At 39.6% G+C, this 16,779-nt stretch overlaps 3 protein-coding genes across 5 annotated transcripts in view; 2 read left to right on the plus strand and 1 right to left on the minus strand.

The window, feature by feature from the left end:
* The first annotated feature begins 1,779 nt into the window (after nucleotides 1-1,779).
* Nucleotides 1,780-7,644, plus strand: LOC106816059 (ankyrin repeat domain-containing protein 60-like). The gene is made up of 3 exons (XM_014820616.1): nucleotides 1,780-2,943; nucleotides 3,186-3,428; nucleotides 6,154-7,644. The coding sequence occupies exons 1-3, from the start codon at nucleotides 2,691-2,693 to the stop codon at nucleotides 6,267-6,269; spliced, it is 612 nt and encodes a 203-aa protein (XP_014676102.1). The 5' UTR covers nucleotides 1,780-2,690; the 3' UTR covers nucleotides 6,270-7,644.
* A 1,468-nt stretch (nucleotides 7,645-9,112) lies between these two features.
* LOC106816058 (3-oxoacyl-[acyl-carrier-protein] reductase FabG-like) lies at nucleotides 9,113-15,687 on the minus strand. 3 transcript variants are annotated; one of them, XM_014820613.1, is made up of 10 exons: nucleotides 15,660-15,687; nucleotides 13,694-13,781; nucleotides 13,136-13,275; nucleotides 12,298-12,393; nucleotides 11,828-11,957; nucleotides 11,497-11,537; nucleotides 11,216-11,282; nucleotides 10,713-10,749; nucleotides 9,910-9,979; nucleotides 9,113-9,505 (listed from the first exon to the last, which is right to left on the minus strand). In XM_014820613.1, the coding sequence occupies exons 2-10, from the start codon at nucleotides 13,737-13,739 to the stop codon at nucleotides 9,353-9,355; spliced, it is 780 nt and encodes a 259-aa protein (XP_014676099.1). In that variant the 5' UTR covers nucleotides 13,740-13,781; nucleotides 15,660-15,687; the 3' UTR covers nucleotides 9,113-9,352. The 3 variants fall into 3 exon arrangements, with proteins under 3 accessions (XP_014676099.1, XP_014676100.1, XP_014676101.1); XM_014820614.1 differs by having other exon boundaries at nucleotides 15,604-15,675; XM_014820615.1 differs by lacking the exon at nucleotides 15,660-15,687 and adding an exon at nucleotides 15,566-15,594.
* Nucleotides 15,688-15,848: 161 nt separating this feature from the next.
* LOC106816053 (dolichyl-diphosphooligosaccharide--protein glycosyltransferase subunit 2-like) overlaps nucleotides 15,849-16,779 on the plus strand; it is a 17,813-nt gene continuing 16,882 nt past the window's right edge. The window contains exon 1 of the mRNA XM_014820599.1: nucleotides 15,849-15,928. Coding sequence (XP_014676085.1) covers nucleotides 15,919-15,928 — 10 coding nt within the window. The 5' untranslated portion in view covers nucleotides 15,849-15,918. The remainder of the gene's footprint in view (nucleotides 15,929-16,779) is intronic.

Genomic DNA, 16,779 nt, shown 5'->3' on the forward strand with positions numbered 1-16,779 from the left:
CCTCGTTCCCTTCTCTCGCCCCCTCTCCGCTCTCTGTCTCTCTCTCTCTCTCTCTCTCTCTCTCTCTCTCTCTCTCTCTCTCTCTCTCTCTCTCTCTCGCGCGCCCGCGCGCGCGCGATCTCTCTTTCTCTCTCTTTCCTTCTCCTTCTCGATATTGTTGAAACAATGAAAGCGTCACGAGAAAAACGACAAGCTCTTAAAGTTCCAAATGCGAATTAATACACTATAGCAGCTATAGCGCATACGCCGTATAGGGAGCATGATGTTCCGTGTGAGGTGAAGGCTGATGGAAACAGCGCTTTCCGCACGTGTGCTGCGCGCAGGTGCAGAACAATCTTCCGTGTGATGCGCACGCGCGCAGGTATGAAACGAGCGCGGTTCATGCATGCGCCTACGCGTTGGGCAGAGAGCAGACGGCTAGTTAGTCGTCAACTGACGAAAACAGGCGTAGCTATCGAATGTCGGTGAACAGTAATTACTCAGTCTGCATTGCCAGCCCATTCTATATTTAATGCGCATGCGCACTCTCAGATGCCTCAGGCCGATCGCGTGCCTTCCGTAGAGCTTGGTATAATGAAGACACGCAATGAATTCATCTCGACGGCAGACGAGATTGCTGCGCCAGCATTCGCTATTCAACTACCGCCAGCCGTTATAAATGAGCAGTATAGCTAGGCCTTTATGTTGAAGCCTTTACTGAATGTCACACGCAGGATTTTATCATGGAGAATACAGTGAAATATTGGCCATGCCTGGCATTCGGGCGCAGCAGCTGTATAGTTCCCGACTTCAACCATTTCCGAACTCGGTAAAATAATGATGGCGAGCAACTCGATCCTAATCATATTTCAAAGGCAATCCCGGATGAAAGCACAATCATATTACACACGTATACGCGTTGCCTGTATCGCGTAATACGTTGCCAAGCAAAACCTGACTCTCACTCAGTAAATATATATATATATATATCAGGAGTCTATCAATATTGATAGACTCCTGATTATTAGATACAATAATGTAACCCAAACACAGGATAGGGAGTCCTATCCTGTGTTTGGGTTACATTATTGTATCTACCTGATTATATACGTATAGCAGCAGACGCGTGTACGTAGGTAGGTACGTGTAAATGTACATAATAGAAGGTTCCTAAATGACAAGGAAACGCGCGCGCGTGCGTGCGTGCGTGCGTGTGTGTTGGGGGGGGGGCATTATATTCACCGGCGGGCGAGGGGTGACGTCTTAATTATTGAATATTTATTACCGATCGAGCTACAAAGTTAACACTGGACTCGTGCATCAGATGTCAAAATAAATTACCCAATTGTTTCCCAATAATACTAAATAAGTTTCCCAACTCTATATGATCATGATGTATTTACATCATATTTCAGACATTTTGAGGCACGACTGTATGCGAGATACGTACATGTCTAGAACAATAGGAGTAAATAAATAAAATAATATCAGGAGTGAATAATAATAATCTATTATTATATTCACTCCTGATAATATCAAGAGTAAGATAATAATTAACCCACTCTTGATAATATCAAGAGTAAGATAATAATTAACCCACTCTTGATAATATCAAGAGTAAGATAATAATTAACCCACTCTTGATAATATCAAGAATACATAATAGAGAATTATGATTAATGATTAAGGGAGAATCATAGACGAAAACAAGGTAAAGTTTGAATATATTTATTCACATATTGATAGAATATTTACAAGTTGAAAACTATGCAAAACGCTGTTAAAACGCTGTCATACTCTTCCCTATTATCTACTCCTGGTTTTATTTACCCATGTAGGAATGAGGAAACACTGGCAAGGGGATCAAGGCCGCCCACTTGCACGCTCATGCAACAGCACGCACGCACGCACGCACGCACGCACACACTCATATATAATATTATGTAATCATAAATCTTGAATATATGCTGTAGCTGTATTGTGAGCGTGGGGTGGGGCGATATAATAGTGGGCACGCAAGAGTAGCTTTCCGCGAGCACTACGTCGTCTCCGTCTTTTTCTAAAATTTGGGGGTGGGGGACAAATTTAGGGACCCTATTATCTACTCCTGATAATATGATATCCAGCACCTAGAGTGCACTAGTACAGCACAGCATTTGTCTAGTTCACAGCTGCGTGTGTACATAGCTCTAGTAACTATTCGAACGCGTCATCGGGCAGGCGTTACCCTGGCAACTATAGGTAAGCCTATATGAATGGAATCTTTTGTTAGTTGTACACAGAAACATATGGAGAAGTGGGCGCGCGGTATGCTTATACACGCGTATGTGCGCGTTTAGATACAATCAAGAGCGTATTAAGAAGGTAATTGATGTTACTGACTTACTCAACGTAGAGCAATCACGTTATGCTAGACCGACCAGGCTGTGCGACCGATTGTCTATAGTATAGGTCGATTGTCTATAGTATAGGTCTGCTAACCCTAGCAAGACCGTTTCTTGGAGCTAACGTTATGCGTGCTTACAGTGGACTGATGAGCGTCAAAAATTTGTATAGCCACCGTATATCGCAGCATTTTCGTGTTTGGGCTCACTGACGGTCTCTGATCGATCATCGCTTTCTATGCCAATTCACTAGATGAAATGAAACAGTTTTACATATTGTGATCTTCAGCGTTTTGACCCGTCTATCGAACTTCAACGGGCTTCCTTATGCGAGCCGCCAAGACTCCGCACGCGAAAATGGTTGCGCGAAAGAAACCCTCAATGACGTTATATCTGCGACTCGGCGGGACAAGACGCACATTTCACCTGACGGCTGTACAGCCGGGAGATTCTATTCGTGATATTAAGGCCGATATCGAGCTAGTAGCTGGCATTCCCGCTCATATCCTGAGACTGTCATTTTTAGATGAAGGCGACCTCCACGACGACAGCACCGTTAATGACAATTACATCGTAACCGGTAGGCGATCCACGCATTTAAAAGATTCGCTCTGACAGGGAGGACAATTGTATAACAGTAATATATATATATATATATATATATATATATATATATATATAATAATATATATATATATATTACAACAGAACCTTTGTATGTTCGTTTCGTAATGTCGTAATGTATTCAGGAATGAATGGAAACAAAATGTTTTTATTCACTCCTGATAATGTAATTTCACGTTCATTATTTACTTGTACAAGGGGCCACACTGGACTTGCGTGTATGGGATCATTGGCAATTGCTCATGACGATAGCATCGAAAGGCGATTCAGAGACCATCTTCAACTTGGGTGTTACGAAAACTAGCTCTTACAAAAGCTCATACACGGACTATATGAACGAGGTGGACCGGCAGGACTGGTTTGCTCAGAGAGGATTCGTGGCTCTGTTCATAGCTTGTCACCGGGGACACTATGGGCTTGCACAGCGTCTCATCAATGCCGGTGAGTGAGCAACTAGCTCATACAGGTAGCTGACGTCTCCTAGATACAAGGTAACCTTGCATGACCCCATCATCGCCGCTGTGCAGAGGCGAATTACGATGTGATTGTCTCATCAGCTTTGTTAGTTACAGTTAATAGAATGTCACAAGCAGTTAATAGAATGTCACGAGCAGATAATATAATGTCACGAGCATGCGTAATTTCATCAGTCTGTCTGTCAACGACAGTGGCACAAACGTTTACGTGCCATTTACAAATGGCTTCACGTTCGGTGTGAATATTTTGCACGCAAGGAGCAATCCATGGAGCCAGCGTTGGTTTGCAGCCCGATGGCTGGTGAGAATAAGGAGAGATGGGGCGATTTAATGGTGAATTTAATTATTCTCTCGGGGGGGGGGGGGCAGTAATCGTCTCTATAGTTACTAGTACACTTGTCTTTGGCTGAAAGGTCTCGGGGTTTGACTCCCACGCGGCCATTGCTATCGTCTTATGAGCAAGGCACTATATCCAGGGGCCGGTTTCACGAAGCGTAATTAAGTACTTAATCATGATTAAATCACTAATCATGATTAACCTCCCGTACTTGAATTGATTGCAGACTGTTTCACGAAGCGTAATTAACTTTAATCATGATTAGGTTAATCACAATATTTAATTCTACTCAGGAGCATGAGTAAATCCATTAATCGTAATTACGGGTAGTTAATCATGATTATAATGATTTAACTATAATTAAAGTTAATCACGCTTCGTGAAACCGGCCCCCAGATTTCCACGAGTCAACAGGTAGAAATTAGTTTAGATGGGCGGCGCAGTGCTAGTGATCAACCTCGCCCGCGTAACAGCGAGGGGCTTTGCTGAACGAATCCTGTCATCGAAACCTCAGCAAAACAGTTGTGGCGGATTTCCCTCACATCTTACAATGCTATGCTCCACGCCTGCAGCTAGAAGGGGAGAATTTCCTACGTTAAAAACATCAATCACAATGTATAGCTCGTTTGATACCTTTAGGCTGCTAACGCACACACGTACGGCAATATAATATATATACCGGGGGGGGGGGGGGTATATTTATTTATTTATTTATTTATATATCTATATATATATATCAAGAGTACATAATGGCAGCGTTCTCCCCAGGATGAAATTCAAACAGGGGGGAGGGGAGGGGAAGGGAGAGGGGGGGGGGAACTAGGGAGGCGTGTTTTTTTACCGTACCACTAATTAATGCGTAAAATCGCCACACCACACCATAGACGGTATTTGGGGTTCTTGTATATATAAGATAGCCGAGTCGGTTGTACAGTTAGTGTTGGGTTCGGGACAGGTTGACTGTTTGTACTTGTGTGTAGTCTGAAGTGCATGCGTGGTACGGTAAAGATGCACGCGTCGGGTGTCCTGGTCAAATGGGAATTCTTGACGATCGATTCCCGGCGTCAAACTTTTATTGTGGTGGAATTTAATCGGGGGCGGAGCGATTGAAACAGGGGGGAGTTTTCGCGCCCCGTTTGCGCAACGTAGGGAGAACCCTGAATGGGAGATTAAATGTCCCATTAATTCTGCGGTAGTGTCATGAGAGCATGAAAGGCTGCACCGGCGTGACACGCAAGCACGCACGCACAAATATTATCTGCACAACATAATACAAGCTGTGACACAACGCGCCTCCGATTAACCGAATACTTTCCTGCAATTTTTATGTAGATTGCCCAACGCCATGTCAATATAAACAGCAGCGAAGAAGCTATACTCAGTGTTTGACATCTGTGCCGATATCGGAGCAGATGCACGAACGAGAGCGATGGTCAACCTATCAGTACTGTATTATCAGTAGTACATAAATAGAGACCTTGTAATCTAAAGATCTAGCAATTAGTCGAGATCACCTCTACTCATGTGCTACTGGCCAGGTTTGACGAAGCGTAATTAAGTCCTTAATCATGATTAAATCACTAATCATGATTAACTTCCTGTACTTAAATTGAAGTGACTGTTTCACGAAGCGTAATTATAACGTTAATCATGATTAAGTTAATCACAATATTTAATTCTACTCAGGAGCATGATTAAATCCACTAATCATTATTAGTTGGTATGCGAAAAAACAAAATGGAGGCAGCAATTATTTACGAACGAATGACCGCAGAATTAGGCTATATAGACATCGCTACAATTATATAAATACATTCAATGATGAGGAGTTAAGACAGAGATGCCGCTTCGGGAGGAAAGGGATCGAATTTGTTATATAATATATTCCAGTCGCTAAGGAAGGAAAATAATCCGTACCGTACAGCCAACATCGAAGAAAGGCACGTGCATTGTTGGCATACATTATCAATTATAGATCAATTTAGCAGATGCTTACATGAGCACCTGCACATCACCGTTTAAGTTCACTGATCGATAATTGGTGCTTTTGCAAACAGAACTTAATTTATCACACCAATTACAGGACATCTTCCTCTCTATCCTCGTAGGTATTCCATAAACATGATTAAATACAGTTCAAATGTTCTCCATTGTTTTTGTCAATACACTTTCATCAATATTCGATGGTAGTAATTTCTATGTTTATTTATCTTAATGATACTATTGTTTGTGATTCATCGACATAAATATAAACACTTTGCAAAATAGAAATTTATGGAACCCACCACCGTACCACACTAGTAAGTGAAATGACATATCATAATTATAAAATATAACATTACATTATATACAGGTGTTGATGTAAACTGTGCTACTAAGTTGGGAAGAAGGCCACTCCATGCCGCCGCTTGCCAGAACAATTATAAAATAGTCAACCTTTTATTGCAAAACGGTGAGTTAAGAGTATAGGATCAATGAACAGACGGTATAGCCGTTTGGGTGAAGAATGGATAGGTCAATTAGTCACCATTAGTCGCGATTTATTAGTTGTTAATTGGACACATGTAGTCTAACGGATTCTTAATAAGTTATATTCAGCTATTAATATTACTATCAAATATTTATTTCCCCAGTGGCAGTGGTGTGTTTGATACATGTCATGATTGTAGTAAATCTAAACTATACATGTGATCTCTACGACAGGTCCTCATAATCGATTCAAGAATAAAGTGTGGGAAACAAAAGTTGTTGTATTTTCTGACACTTTGCAGTCAGATTTATAATCGATTCTTCTTGATTACAGGGGCTGACATTGCTGCAGCTGACATTTTTGGCAAAACGCCGCTAGGGATTGCTACAGACTGTGGCAACAAGAGTGTAGCCAGACACCTTTTCCTGTACTGCTGGCAACAGAGAGCCACATCAGGGAGGAAAGAATGCCCACAGAGAGAAAGCCAGATGGCCCCATCTGACTTCCTGCAACCTGTCTGGAAACCTTGAACAATAATTTAGGGACCATTCCTTGGTCAAAAACATTATAAATAGTTATGATAATAACTCTAAAATGTCATAACTTTTGCATGATACTTCACTTCAAATGTCATTACATTCAAGACTTGTAATAACTAATTATGTTTCTGATAACAACCCTCATATATATAATTACAGCGAGAAAAAATTAGTCCAACTATGCATAAGTAATCAGGCAATACAAAATCAAATAACGAATGTCACTGCGAAAAAGCAGCCATTCAGTATCTCATTACTGTATAAATTACATTCATCAGTGAATGCAAGAGCACTAAAAACTCATAGAATCAATATTATAACATAATATCAACACTTACACTGTCCTAAGACTTATGAGCTATACTGGCAAGAAAGCACAGCTATTAACTAGAAATAATACAGTTGGTGTATTAATACCTTTTCATATATAAAAACACTGGGAAAGTAATCTCGTATGAGGCAAATTAATACAACCTATGATATAATTTTCACTTACTACTCATGAACTCATTTTACCAGTTTACTGGTACTCTCTGCTTACCATATTAAATACACTCTTAGAAATTGTGCTGATAAGTGAAACCACAAGAGGATAAATATTTCCAATAGCAATTGAAGTATCAGGGGGTTAGCTTCTTAGAATTGCTTCTTTGCCATATCATACTAATGAATGAGTTAACCAAACAGTGCATGACTTGGGGCTGTCCATCAGCAGGCTAATTAATAATGGACGAATTTGATGAGAAAGCTTCCCTGGAGGTTTTTTCATTTTTAGCTCATCTGACATAGTCGGATGCAGCTTGTAGAATCGCATGAGCGTGCGTCTGTCCGTCCGTGCGTCCGTCAACAGTTGGGCACAAATCTAAACGGCTTGACGTACAGATTCGAAAGTCGGGACGTAGGGGGGTAATCCGAAAACGAGTTGGGATGTCGAAGCTGGGGGTCAAAGGTCAAAGGTCAAGAGGTGTAAAAGAAGGGGGAACATTTCCTCCTTAACTTAAGGTATAGGGAGGAAATGCAGAATTGCGGCACAAATCTAAACGGCTCGACCTAGGCTCAGGATAGTCGGTGTATAGCATCATGGTAGGAAAAGCATCACTGTGCCAAAATTGGAGGTCACAAGTCAAAGGGCAGTGGGGGAAAGGTCAGATATCAGACATTTTCTGAGGACATGGGCAAACGGACAGAGTGAAAAACTTTTTTGTTTCAGCGCTGACGAACAACGGCGTTTTAGAAACGGCCGAAAACGGGCGAGTAGGGTCGCTTCAACGCATTTTTTCGACACTTCCTGTTAACTCACATAATGTTTATCGGTCGAAATGAACAAAGAACACCCTCAACAGCACCCCTGTCGATTTTACAGGGGCTACCCCTACATTTACGAAAATGACATAGGTCTCAATGGGACCCATGTTCTCTATCCTTGAACCCATGACTAGTATGCAAGGCCGTAGCTAGCGGGGGGGGGGGGCACAGAGGCAGTTGCCCCCCAAGAAAAAAAGTAGATGCAATACATGGTCAAAGGTGGTCACCTTCCCAGAACACACCATATACATCGCTTTGCCCCCCAGGAAAAATGGGTTAGCTATGCTTCTGGTATGTAAGAGTTCTAGAGCAACTGAAGATGATTGTCAAGATGTATTACAATATTATTGGAGATTAGTGTATAGGAGAGTAGATGCTCGTAGCACATACTATAGCTGCGTTCACACGAGGATTCAGTACCGTACTTAGCGTTCACACGGTAAAAATATTCAAGGCTTATACGCGGCCTCCCAAGTACCGTACTGAAATACGAGGCTTGTTCGGCGCGGAAAGTGATTGCGCGCTGAAACACCCGCTTAAGTACGGCACCACGCTGGCCGCGTATTGTCTGTCGTGTGAACGCAATTCGAGGCCTCGTAAGCCGTGAAACTGTAGTGCGCTACATTAATACTAGGCGGAGCAGTGTCGTTTTTCACTTCCGGCTCATGCCATTGAAAATATTTCTCCGAATTTCCTGCGAAGAAATATGTTCAGTCATCTCTATTTCTGATCATGCCTCCAAAAAAGTTCCCATCTGAAGAATCAAAGCGACAGTTGTGGTCGCACAACGAGACCGCAGCATTGACCTCGAAATTTTCAATATTTCGATTATTCATCTGGATCATCATTTTGTGTAATTTTACTGAAAAACTGCCACAAACAACTGACTTTCATGGGCGCCACCATCACGAAAAACACTTCCCTCTAGCGGAGAAATTATTTACTATTATACCTAGCCAGATTATGCCTAAGCCTCGATTCTCGTGTGAATGCTGCGGGTTGTGTTAGCACGGTATTTCAGCCGAATTCAGCACCACGGAACCAGCGAGGCCGTGAATCTCGTGTGAACGCCGCTTATATCTATTGGTAAATAGCGAATTCTCTCCAATCATTATATTGTAGTCATAGTAGCAGCAGTAGCAGTTGCTTCTAAGCTGTGTAGAATATACCCGTACATCATTTTAAAACACTTTACCAATCAGAGGTGCTGGTGATGACACATTCAGTCGATCCGTGCATCACTTGGCAAGGACACGACCGCCATCCACTGGCAAGTCCACTCCAGTAATGAAAGCAGCGTCGTCAGAAGCTAGGAATGCTACAGCTTTGGATATATCTTCCAAAGTGCCAACTCTCCCTAGAGGATGAATCTGCACCATGTCCTCCATCAGCTAAAACATATACAATACGTCCAGATAATATATAAGACAGATCTAAAAGTAGTGACTGCTAGTCAAAGTATGCACACATAAAACAGAAAATATGGCACATAACATTTTACAGATGCATCAACTTGCTATGAGCCTCTAGCCTAATTACATGCCTATCTATATGCCTCACTGAATAATGGACAAGCATTAGGCACACAAATATATATGCACTTCTCATGATATGCTAACATGAGAATATCTATACAACTGAAAAGTTAACATCGACATATAAAGAAGACTGATACAGTACATTCCTAATGAATACGGGCATACATTCAAAGGGATTTCGGTATATTATCACATATATTTATTACATAAAAAATACATCAGTGCTAGTAGTGATATTTTTAATTGTATAATATCACCTGTTTGTGTTCTTCTTCAGTAGCACACATACCAGCCTTGTAGAAAATATCTGTAGGAACAACACTTGGACTGAAAATAATAAAAACAAACTAAATTATGACTACTATATGAAGTAATACTCCATACTGAGTCAATAAATGAGTTAGTCTGCAGGCTGATAGAAACTGGGGATTTCTCTTGTGACGACACAGCTGCTTGAATTTTCCAGGTGGGAGGGGGGCATGCCCCAGACCAACCTAGTACCGCATGCTTTAGGCGCACCTTAATTCACTCAAATATGCACAGAAATATTTGCTGCTCTCCAGATTTCAGATAATATAATCACATAGATATAAGTTTAGCAAAATTGCATACTTTACTTTTAGATTTTTTTTATAGCACTGGTACATGTTGTACCCGGTTACTGTTGCCATATGGCTATTGGCTTCTGTGTAAACCAAACCACAAATTTCTGTGCAAACAGCAATGTGGACAATGGTTACTATTTCACGTAACTGTGAATTTGTACAATAGTAACATAATATGGTTACTGTGCTGTTTACTATAATTTCAACAAAACAATATTTTATGTTGCCTATAAACATTACTATATCAATTTTTGTGCTGAATATGCAAATTTTCTAATCAGCAACAATATTTGTATCAAATCTCCGAAATTTGTTAATGCAGTCACCATTTCATGCTACTTGTAACAATTTATGGTTCTCGGTTACCATATTCTACAACATCCCGGACTGCCATATGCTATTAATTTATGAAAAAAACGAATTTTTTGTTTATAATTTTACTTAACTATACATACCTAACAGAATTTACACGTACTCCCTTTGGCGCCAAATCTAAATGTAAAAATAATCAAGAATGACACATTATCAGACGTTTCATATTGAACTCTAAATGAATGAATGAATAAATGTAAACTTTTTTTTACGATTAATAAAAACAATTTTATATAACACCAGTTAATCAAGATTCCACTTCTGGGCTTTAAAAAGCATAATCTTATTGCTGCTGAAGTTACTAGATTTTAATGTTCTAGATCAGAGTTAAAGTCATGCATCACAGTGACAGATTAGCTCACTGGTTTGAATCTAATACACAATAGGTGCCTAGGATTATGCGATAATCGATGCAATAATGCAGTATAATAATAATAATTATGTGCAATAAAGACGGAATAAAATCATGAAAAATTCATGACTATAGTGATGGTGATAGGGAAGGAATAAATTCATGACAAATGTGAGTCATTTATATGTAATATGTGGAAGTTTTAAGACATGATAGCGATTCATAGATATTTACTTAGAGCAAGACATTTTGTCATAGTATCTTGTGCAGCTTTGGACATGGAGTACATCATAGATGAACCCTGAAACATAAATCCCAGAATCAGTTACATAATTTTTACAACTCATTTACATGTCGTGACACATTGAACAATTATATTTGTCACATTTCACGATGCTTTACACAGCTCTAGAACTTGTATGAAAAGTTTACATGGAAGATATTCGTTTTTAATAGATTTGCTTTAACTAATACAATAACAGAATCATAACAGTGGCAAAAAAGGTGACAATTACCGGCCGTAGGCTCGAAGTACTCGATATAGTGATGATATTACCTGTAATAAATTCACACAAAAATACTTCAATTTTAGTACAGGTAATAATATTATTGTATTCATAATCTCTCTCACACTCACTCCTTCTACCTGTCTTTCCTTCTCCCTCATTCTTGCTAAAATTTCATCTTCTCTCCCATTCTATTCTCTCCATCTCTGTCACTCCGTCTTTTCCCACCTCACGTTCACTGTTATTCTCAACCTCTCCCTACCGCCTCTCTATCTCCCACTCTTCCTGCATGGAAATCTGTTGTCTATCAGCAATTACACATGTAACCTATAAATGAAACCTTTAGACTTGATGAGATGAGGAATAGCTTTGTGTGTCAGATACGTGACTCCTTTGATATTAGTGTCAACAATTTTCTCGAATTCGGCAGAATCATAAAGCTTGGCACTGTAAATGCCTGCATTGTTTATCTGAAACATATAAACAGAATGAATGAATTCACACTCCCTGGCCATTCTCAGAAAATTGCAAATCTACGTTCCTTTACAAAGACGATTCCGAGATGTCTTTTCTTGCAGAAGTCGTATCTCTAATATCATAGGCTGGCAACCAAGAAAAGATATCTATGTAAGTAACATAGTACTTGCGAGTGATACCATTCATATCTTAGATAGCAATTATCAATATTACAGTGAGGGTCAGATATTAACCATTATTTCACACACATTGTTCTTGAACGATAATAGCTAAAACTACCCTCACCGTTCATTGCTGTGAACTTGCATTACTTAAAAACTACAAGAAACTCACCAACACATCAAGTGTTCCATTAAAGTAGTTAAGTGTTTGATCAATCACTTTATCAACATCATCCTTTTTAGATATATCACCAGTGGCAATAAGAACCTGCAAGAAAACGGAAGGCAAGATTCTACGGAAAAATATCAGGTAATGTCATACATGCATATACAGTCGGCGGGACCTCATATAACAATGTATTCGTAACATGATACATAGTGTCACAATGTCCCAGATTGGTATATGACACTGGGTAACAGCAGAAATCTTTTATATTACTATTACTATTAGCAGCAACTGTGGTCGTTTTTTGTTCGAGATTTCTCATCTGCGACCCTGGGCAGACCTATTCTTACCACTGCGAAATATGCGCACAGATTTTACCAATCCACGACATGACCCTCACTGTCTGACAGATATGTGATTAACCATTGTGATCTTTGGGGAAGGGCAATTCTGGCTGCTTGGTTCAGCAGATACCACACGGCCACAGCAGAAAATCTATAATTACACCAAGTCACCACTTTTCGATCGTCTAAGAATGCACTGGACACACACAATGAAACAAAATGAAACGTGTAGATTTTAGTGATAATAGGAAAAACACGCATTCATATAAATACACATTCTTTAAAAAGCACATAGACACTGATCTCATCCCTTTTCTGCTACGAAATTCAAATGGTTTACCAGACAAAGGAAATACAAACAAGACAATGATATTTTGTCTTTAATCACCCCACCTATTCTTGGTCCAGAAGTCATAGGTGGAATTCACTATAACAGTAGACAGGGAGTCACATGAAATCGATCAACGTGCGTGCAACTGCAATAACAATAGAAAACTAACATCATTGTGAGATGCCCCTTGTGCCAAGCATAGATTTTTGGTTTCCTCTAGTCTTTCTTTATTTCTACCGTTGACCACCAGTCGAGATCCAAGTGATGAGAAATGTGTTGCCAATCCTCTTCCTATTCCATCACTAGCCCCTGCAAATAACTTTATGTATAAATAGTACAAGTGACAACCAAATTCTTAATAATACTACTAGACGAATTAGCGATGTTAGTGTGTGAGTTGAAGATGTGCAGGAATTTAACAACACAATTCACTTAATTCTGGTACACAATAAATTGGTGTAATTGTAAGCCATACAATGCCATACATGCCACATTTTATTACTTGTGAACACATTCCATGCTTCAAGTCGTAACTGTTATAGTGTTGTAGGCTCTTGCCTCTGAACACCCAAGTAAAAACACGCCAGTTTCTGTTCATCACACAGGCTCAAAGACCCCGTATGTTTTATTACTACCCTGAAGTGTTGCATATATACAATAGTGTCATAAATCACGTGTACGTAAACGATTTCAGAAAGTAAAGCATAACACACTGACTACACTACACCTGTAATAAGTATAACTTTTCCTGACAGTCCAGGCATCTTCAGCATATAATGTATTAAGGCTGTCAGTACTGTGGGCTACACGGCAACCTACACAAACACAAAAAAGATGTTACTGCCAAAGTAATTTATAGGCAAGCATGTTGTATGATTGCTACAAAACCAGACTACCAGACTATGCTGACAAAACCAGACTGCTACCGTCATATAAGATGAGGTGCTTCAATTAATTGATTCCTTGATTAAAACATTGTGCTAATGCTATAGTATAGACTAGGCCCCTTATTGCAAAGGTATATCAGCTCTGTATAAGTATAAAATTAAAAATTAAAAATTAAAATAAAGTTTATTGCACGGATAATCGCAGATCATACAGGCAAATATGCTACAAACTACAATAAAACAAATTAAGTTCCTAGGCTAATAAAAAGGAAGTGGATATTTTGCCGACGCGGCAAAATATTGGTAAACGCTATTTTGCCGACATTCGTAGCTGATTGGCTGATGTGTTATGACTTCATTTTGATAAACAAAAGCCAAGGCCAAGGTTCCTAAACAAAAACATATAGCCTATAAGTTGGGTCTTATGCCCTTGCTGCTGGATGTATGTTTTGCTGATGAATGAATGTGCCACAGAGACTAACGGATACAGTGTAACCCTAACTCCAACACTAACCCTAACACTAACTAGACAGAGGTCACTCAAAGAGAGTGCATACCTCCGCGAGCGTGTAACATGTATACATGTGTATAACAGCTGGCTCGCTGCTGGCTGCTGCTGACTGGACGCCCTAAGGCGAGCTGGTGCTGAATCGATCGCGCCAACGCGTGTAACATGTATACATGTGTATAACAGCTGGCTCGCTGCTGGCTACACACACACACACGAACACACACAAGAGAGCGATTACATTACCTCCCTGCAACTCCGTTGCGCGGAAGTAAATATATATATATCGGATCGCTATATATAGGGGCGTCATCCACAAAAATTAATCTGTGGTGTGGGGACAGATATCATGATGCAAAAACCCTAACCCTAACCTAATACTAATACTATTGCTCATATGGTCTATGTCCCCCAGGGTACTGCCGGAACGTACCCTGGGTACGGTTCGGTATACCGGAACGTACCCTGGTAACTATTTGATATGGTTAGGGTTAGAGTTAGGGCTAGGGTTAGGGTTAGGGAGTATATATAGGCATAGGCAACTCCCTAGACTCGTTAGTAGAGTAGGAGAGGTACGGTCCGGCATATTAGATAGTACCAGGGTACGTTCCGGCAGTAACCTGGGGGACATAGACCCTCTCAGCAATACTATTAGTATTACTAATTTAGTAATACTAATACTAATAATATCCTGATAATATTAATCCTAATACTAGTGCTGCCACGTTGCGGCGGCGGCGGCGAATGTCGGCAAAATAGCGGTTACCAATATTTTGCCGCGTCGGCAAAATATTCACTTCCTAATAAAAACGAGAGAAAAATATAAGATTAAGAATTCATCAGCAACGCAGTATCACTAGAATTAGTTATGCCTCTAATTACAATAAGTTAACAGTGTAATAATTAGGTTTCGTAATTAGCATCCACATTATTATCAAATGCACATTGTGACACACAAATAAACAATGCAATTTCACAAATAGCATTTCAAAATTCACAAATTCATAACTATCTAATCTTTGTATGTTTGTGTTGTTGATATGCAAATGTTGTGTCTATATATATACTGGTAAGTATACCGGTATATACTGGTATATACTGAATATATACTGCCATTATTACTGGTAAGTATCATAACGATAGAGATAGATAGATAGATAAATAAATAGATAGATGGATGGATAGAGAGATCTATGCCTCTTACACTGTTATAACTGTTATATACTCTGTTAGTGTTAGTACCAGCTTAATATTTATTCAGCAGTACACAACTAGCTTATTCAGCAGTACACGTTTACCGCAAAGACTTGTCGTGTTCCTCATTCATGTGTTTTACCTCTCCTAAGATACGTGAACTTTATTAAACTACAACCAAGAAAAGATATAACACTGAAAATATTAAATTTATGTCTAATATAAAGCCAATATTATAATCACAAACATTTTACTAAATTGCTAATTAATCGTAATATTTCCAGCTGAGATATAATTAATTTACACGAGATAACGTCCAAGTGGCGTAGAAAACTACCCGGATGAGGTCTTTTGCATGTTAAAATGGCACGGTGTAAGTTTTATAATAGTTCGTAATATTTTAGCAGTTCAGTGCAATATCTTGACATTTTCGTGTATTATAGAAAGCGTCGACACTCATGTTCCTTGTAAAGAAAACAAAACCTCACTCGAGCAAGTACTTCTAGTGTAAATGCCGAGTGAAAGCGGTCGCCGGTTGCAGCCACGTTGGCGTGTTACTGTTAATGCCACGTTGCATATCCAGAATTATCTTGCTTTATAAAGTTTATGTGATATGGGACGTGTTACCAAAGCCGTTTATGTAATACAATTGATCTTCAGACAATGTAACATTTTGAAACTGTTGTATTGTTAGTGTGATTTAAGTATTGTGCAAATTGTATAGTCATAATTCATAAACCCTGATTCTAGCATAGCAGGGTCTCCAACCATTCCGCATTCTGCGGAATCATTACGATTTCTAGGCTTAACCTCCGCATTCCGCAGCGGCAAGGTTATATTCCGCATTTCAGTTGCACTGTATAAAATTTGCACTGATTGTTCGCATTGTTCGCTTGGACACATTGTATTTTTTTCAGCCGGTGCCTGGCACTGGCCACGCGCTGGTGCAGTAGAGATGCAGCAAGTTATTAATAGCCGTCACCGCGCGAGTCGTTTCTTGGCTAACGCTCCATTAGGAGTGTTCCCAACTTTGATATCATTGATTAATAAATGGATACCATCTTCCTTGGTTTATTTAACATAAAGGATGACTGCTACCTGGAACACACAGATACAGTATAATGATTAGTTACTAATACTAATAGTCTAATACTAATACTAATAGTCTAATACTAATACTAATAGTCTAATACTAATACTAATAGTCTAATACTAATACTAATA

This window comes from Priapulus caudatus, unplaced genomic scaffold (genome assembly GCF_000485595.1).
Source record: "Priapulus caudatus unplaced genomic scaffold, Priapulus_caudatus-5.0.1 Scaffold1272, whole genome shotgun sequence".
Taxonomy (NCBI): domain Eukaryota; kingdom Metazoa; phylum Priapulida; class Priapulimorpha; order Priapulimorphida; family Priapulidae; genus Priapulus; species Priapulus caudatus.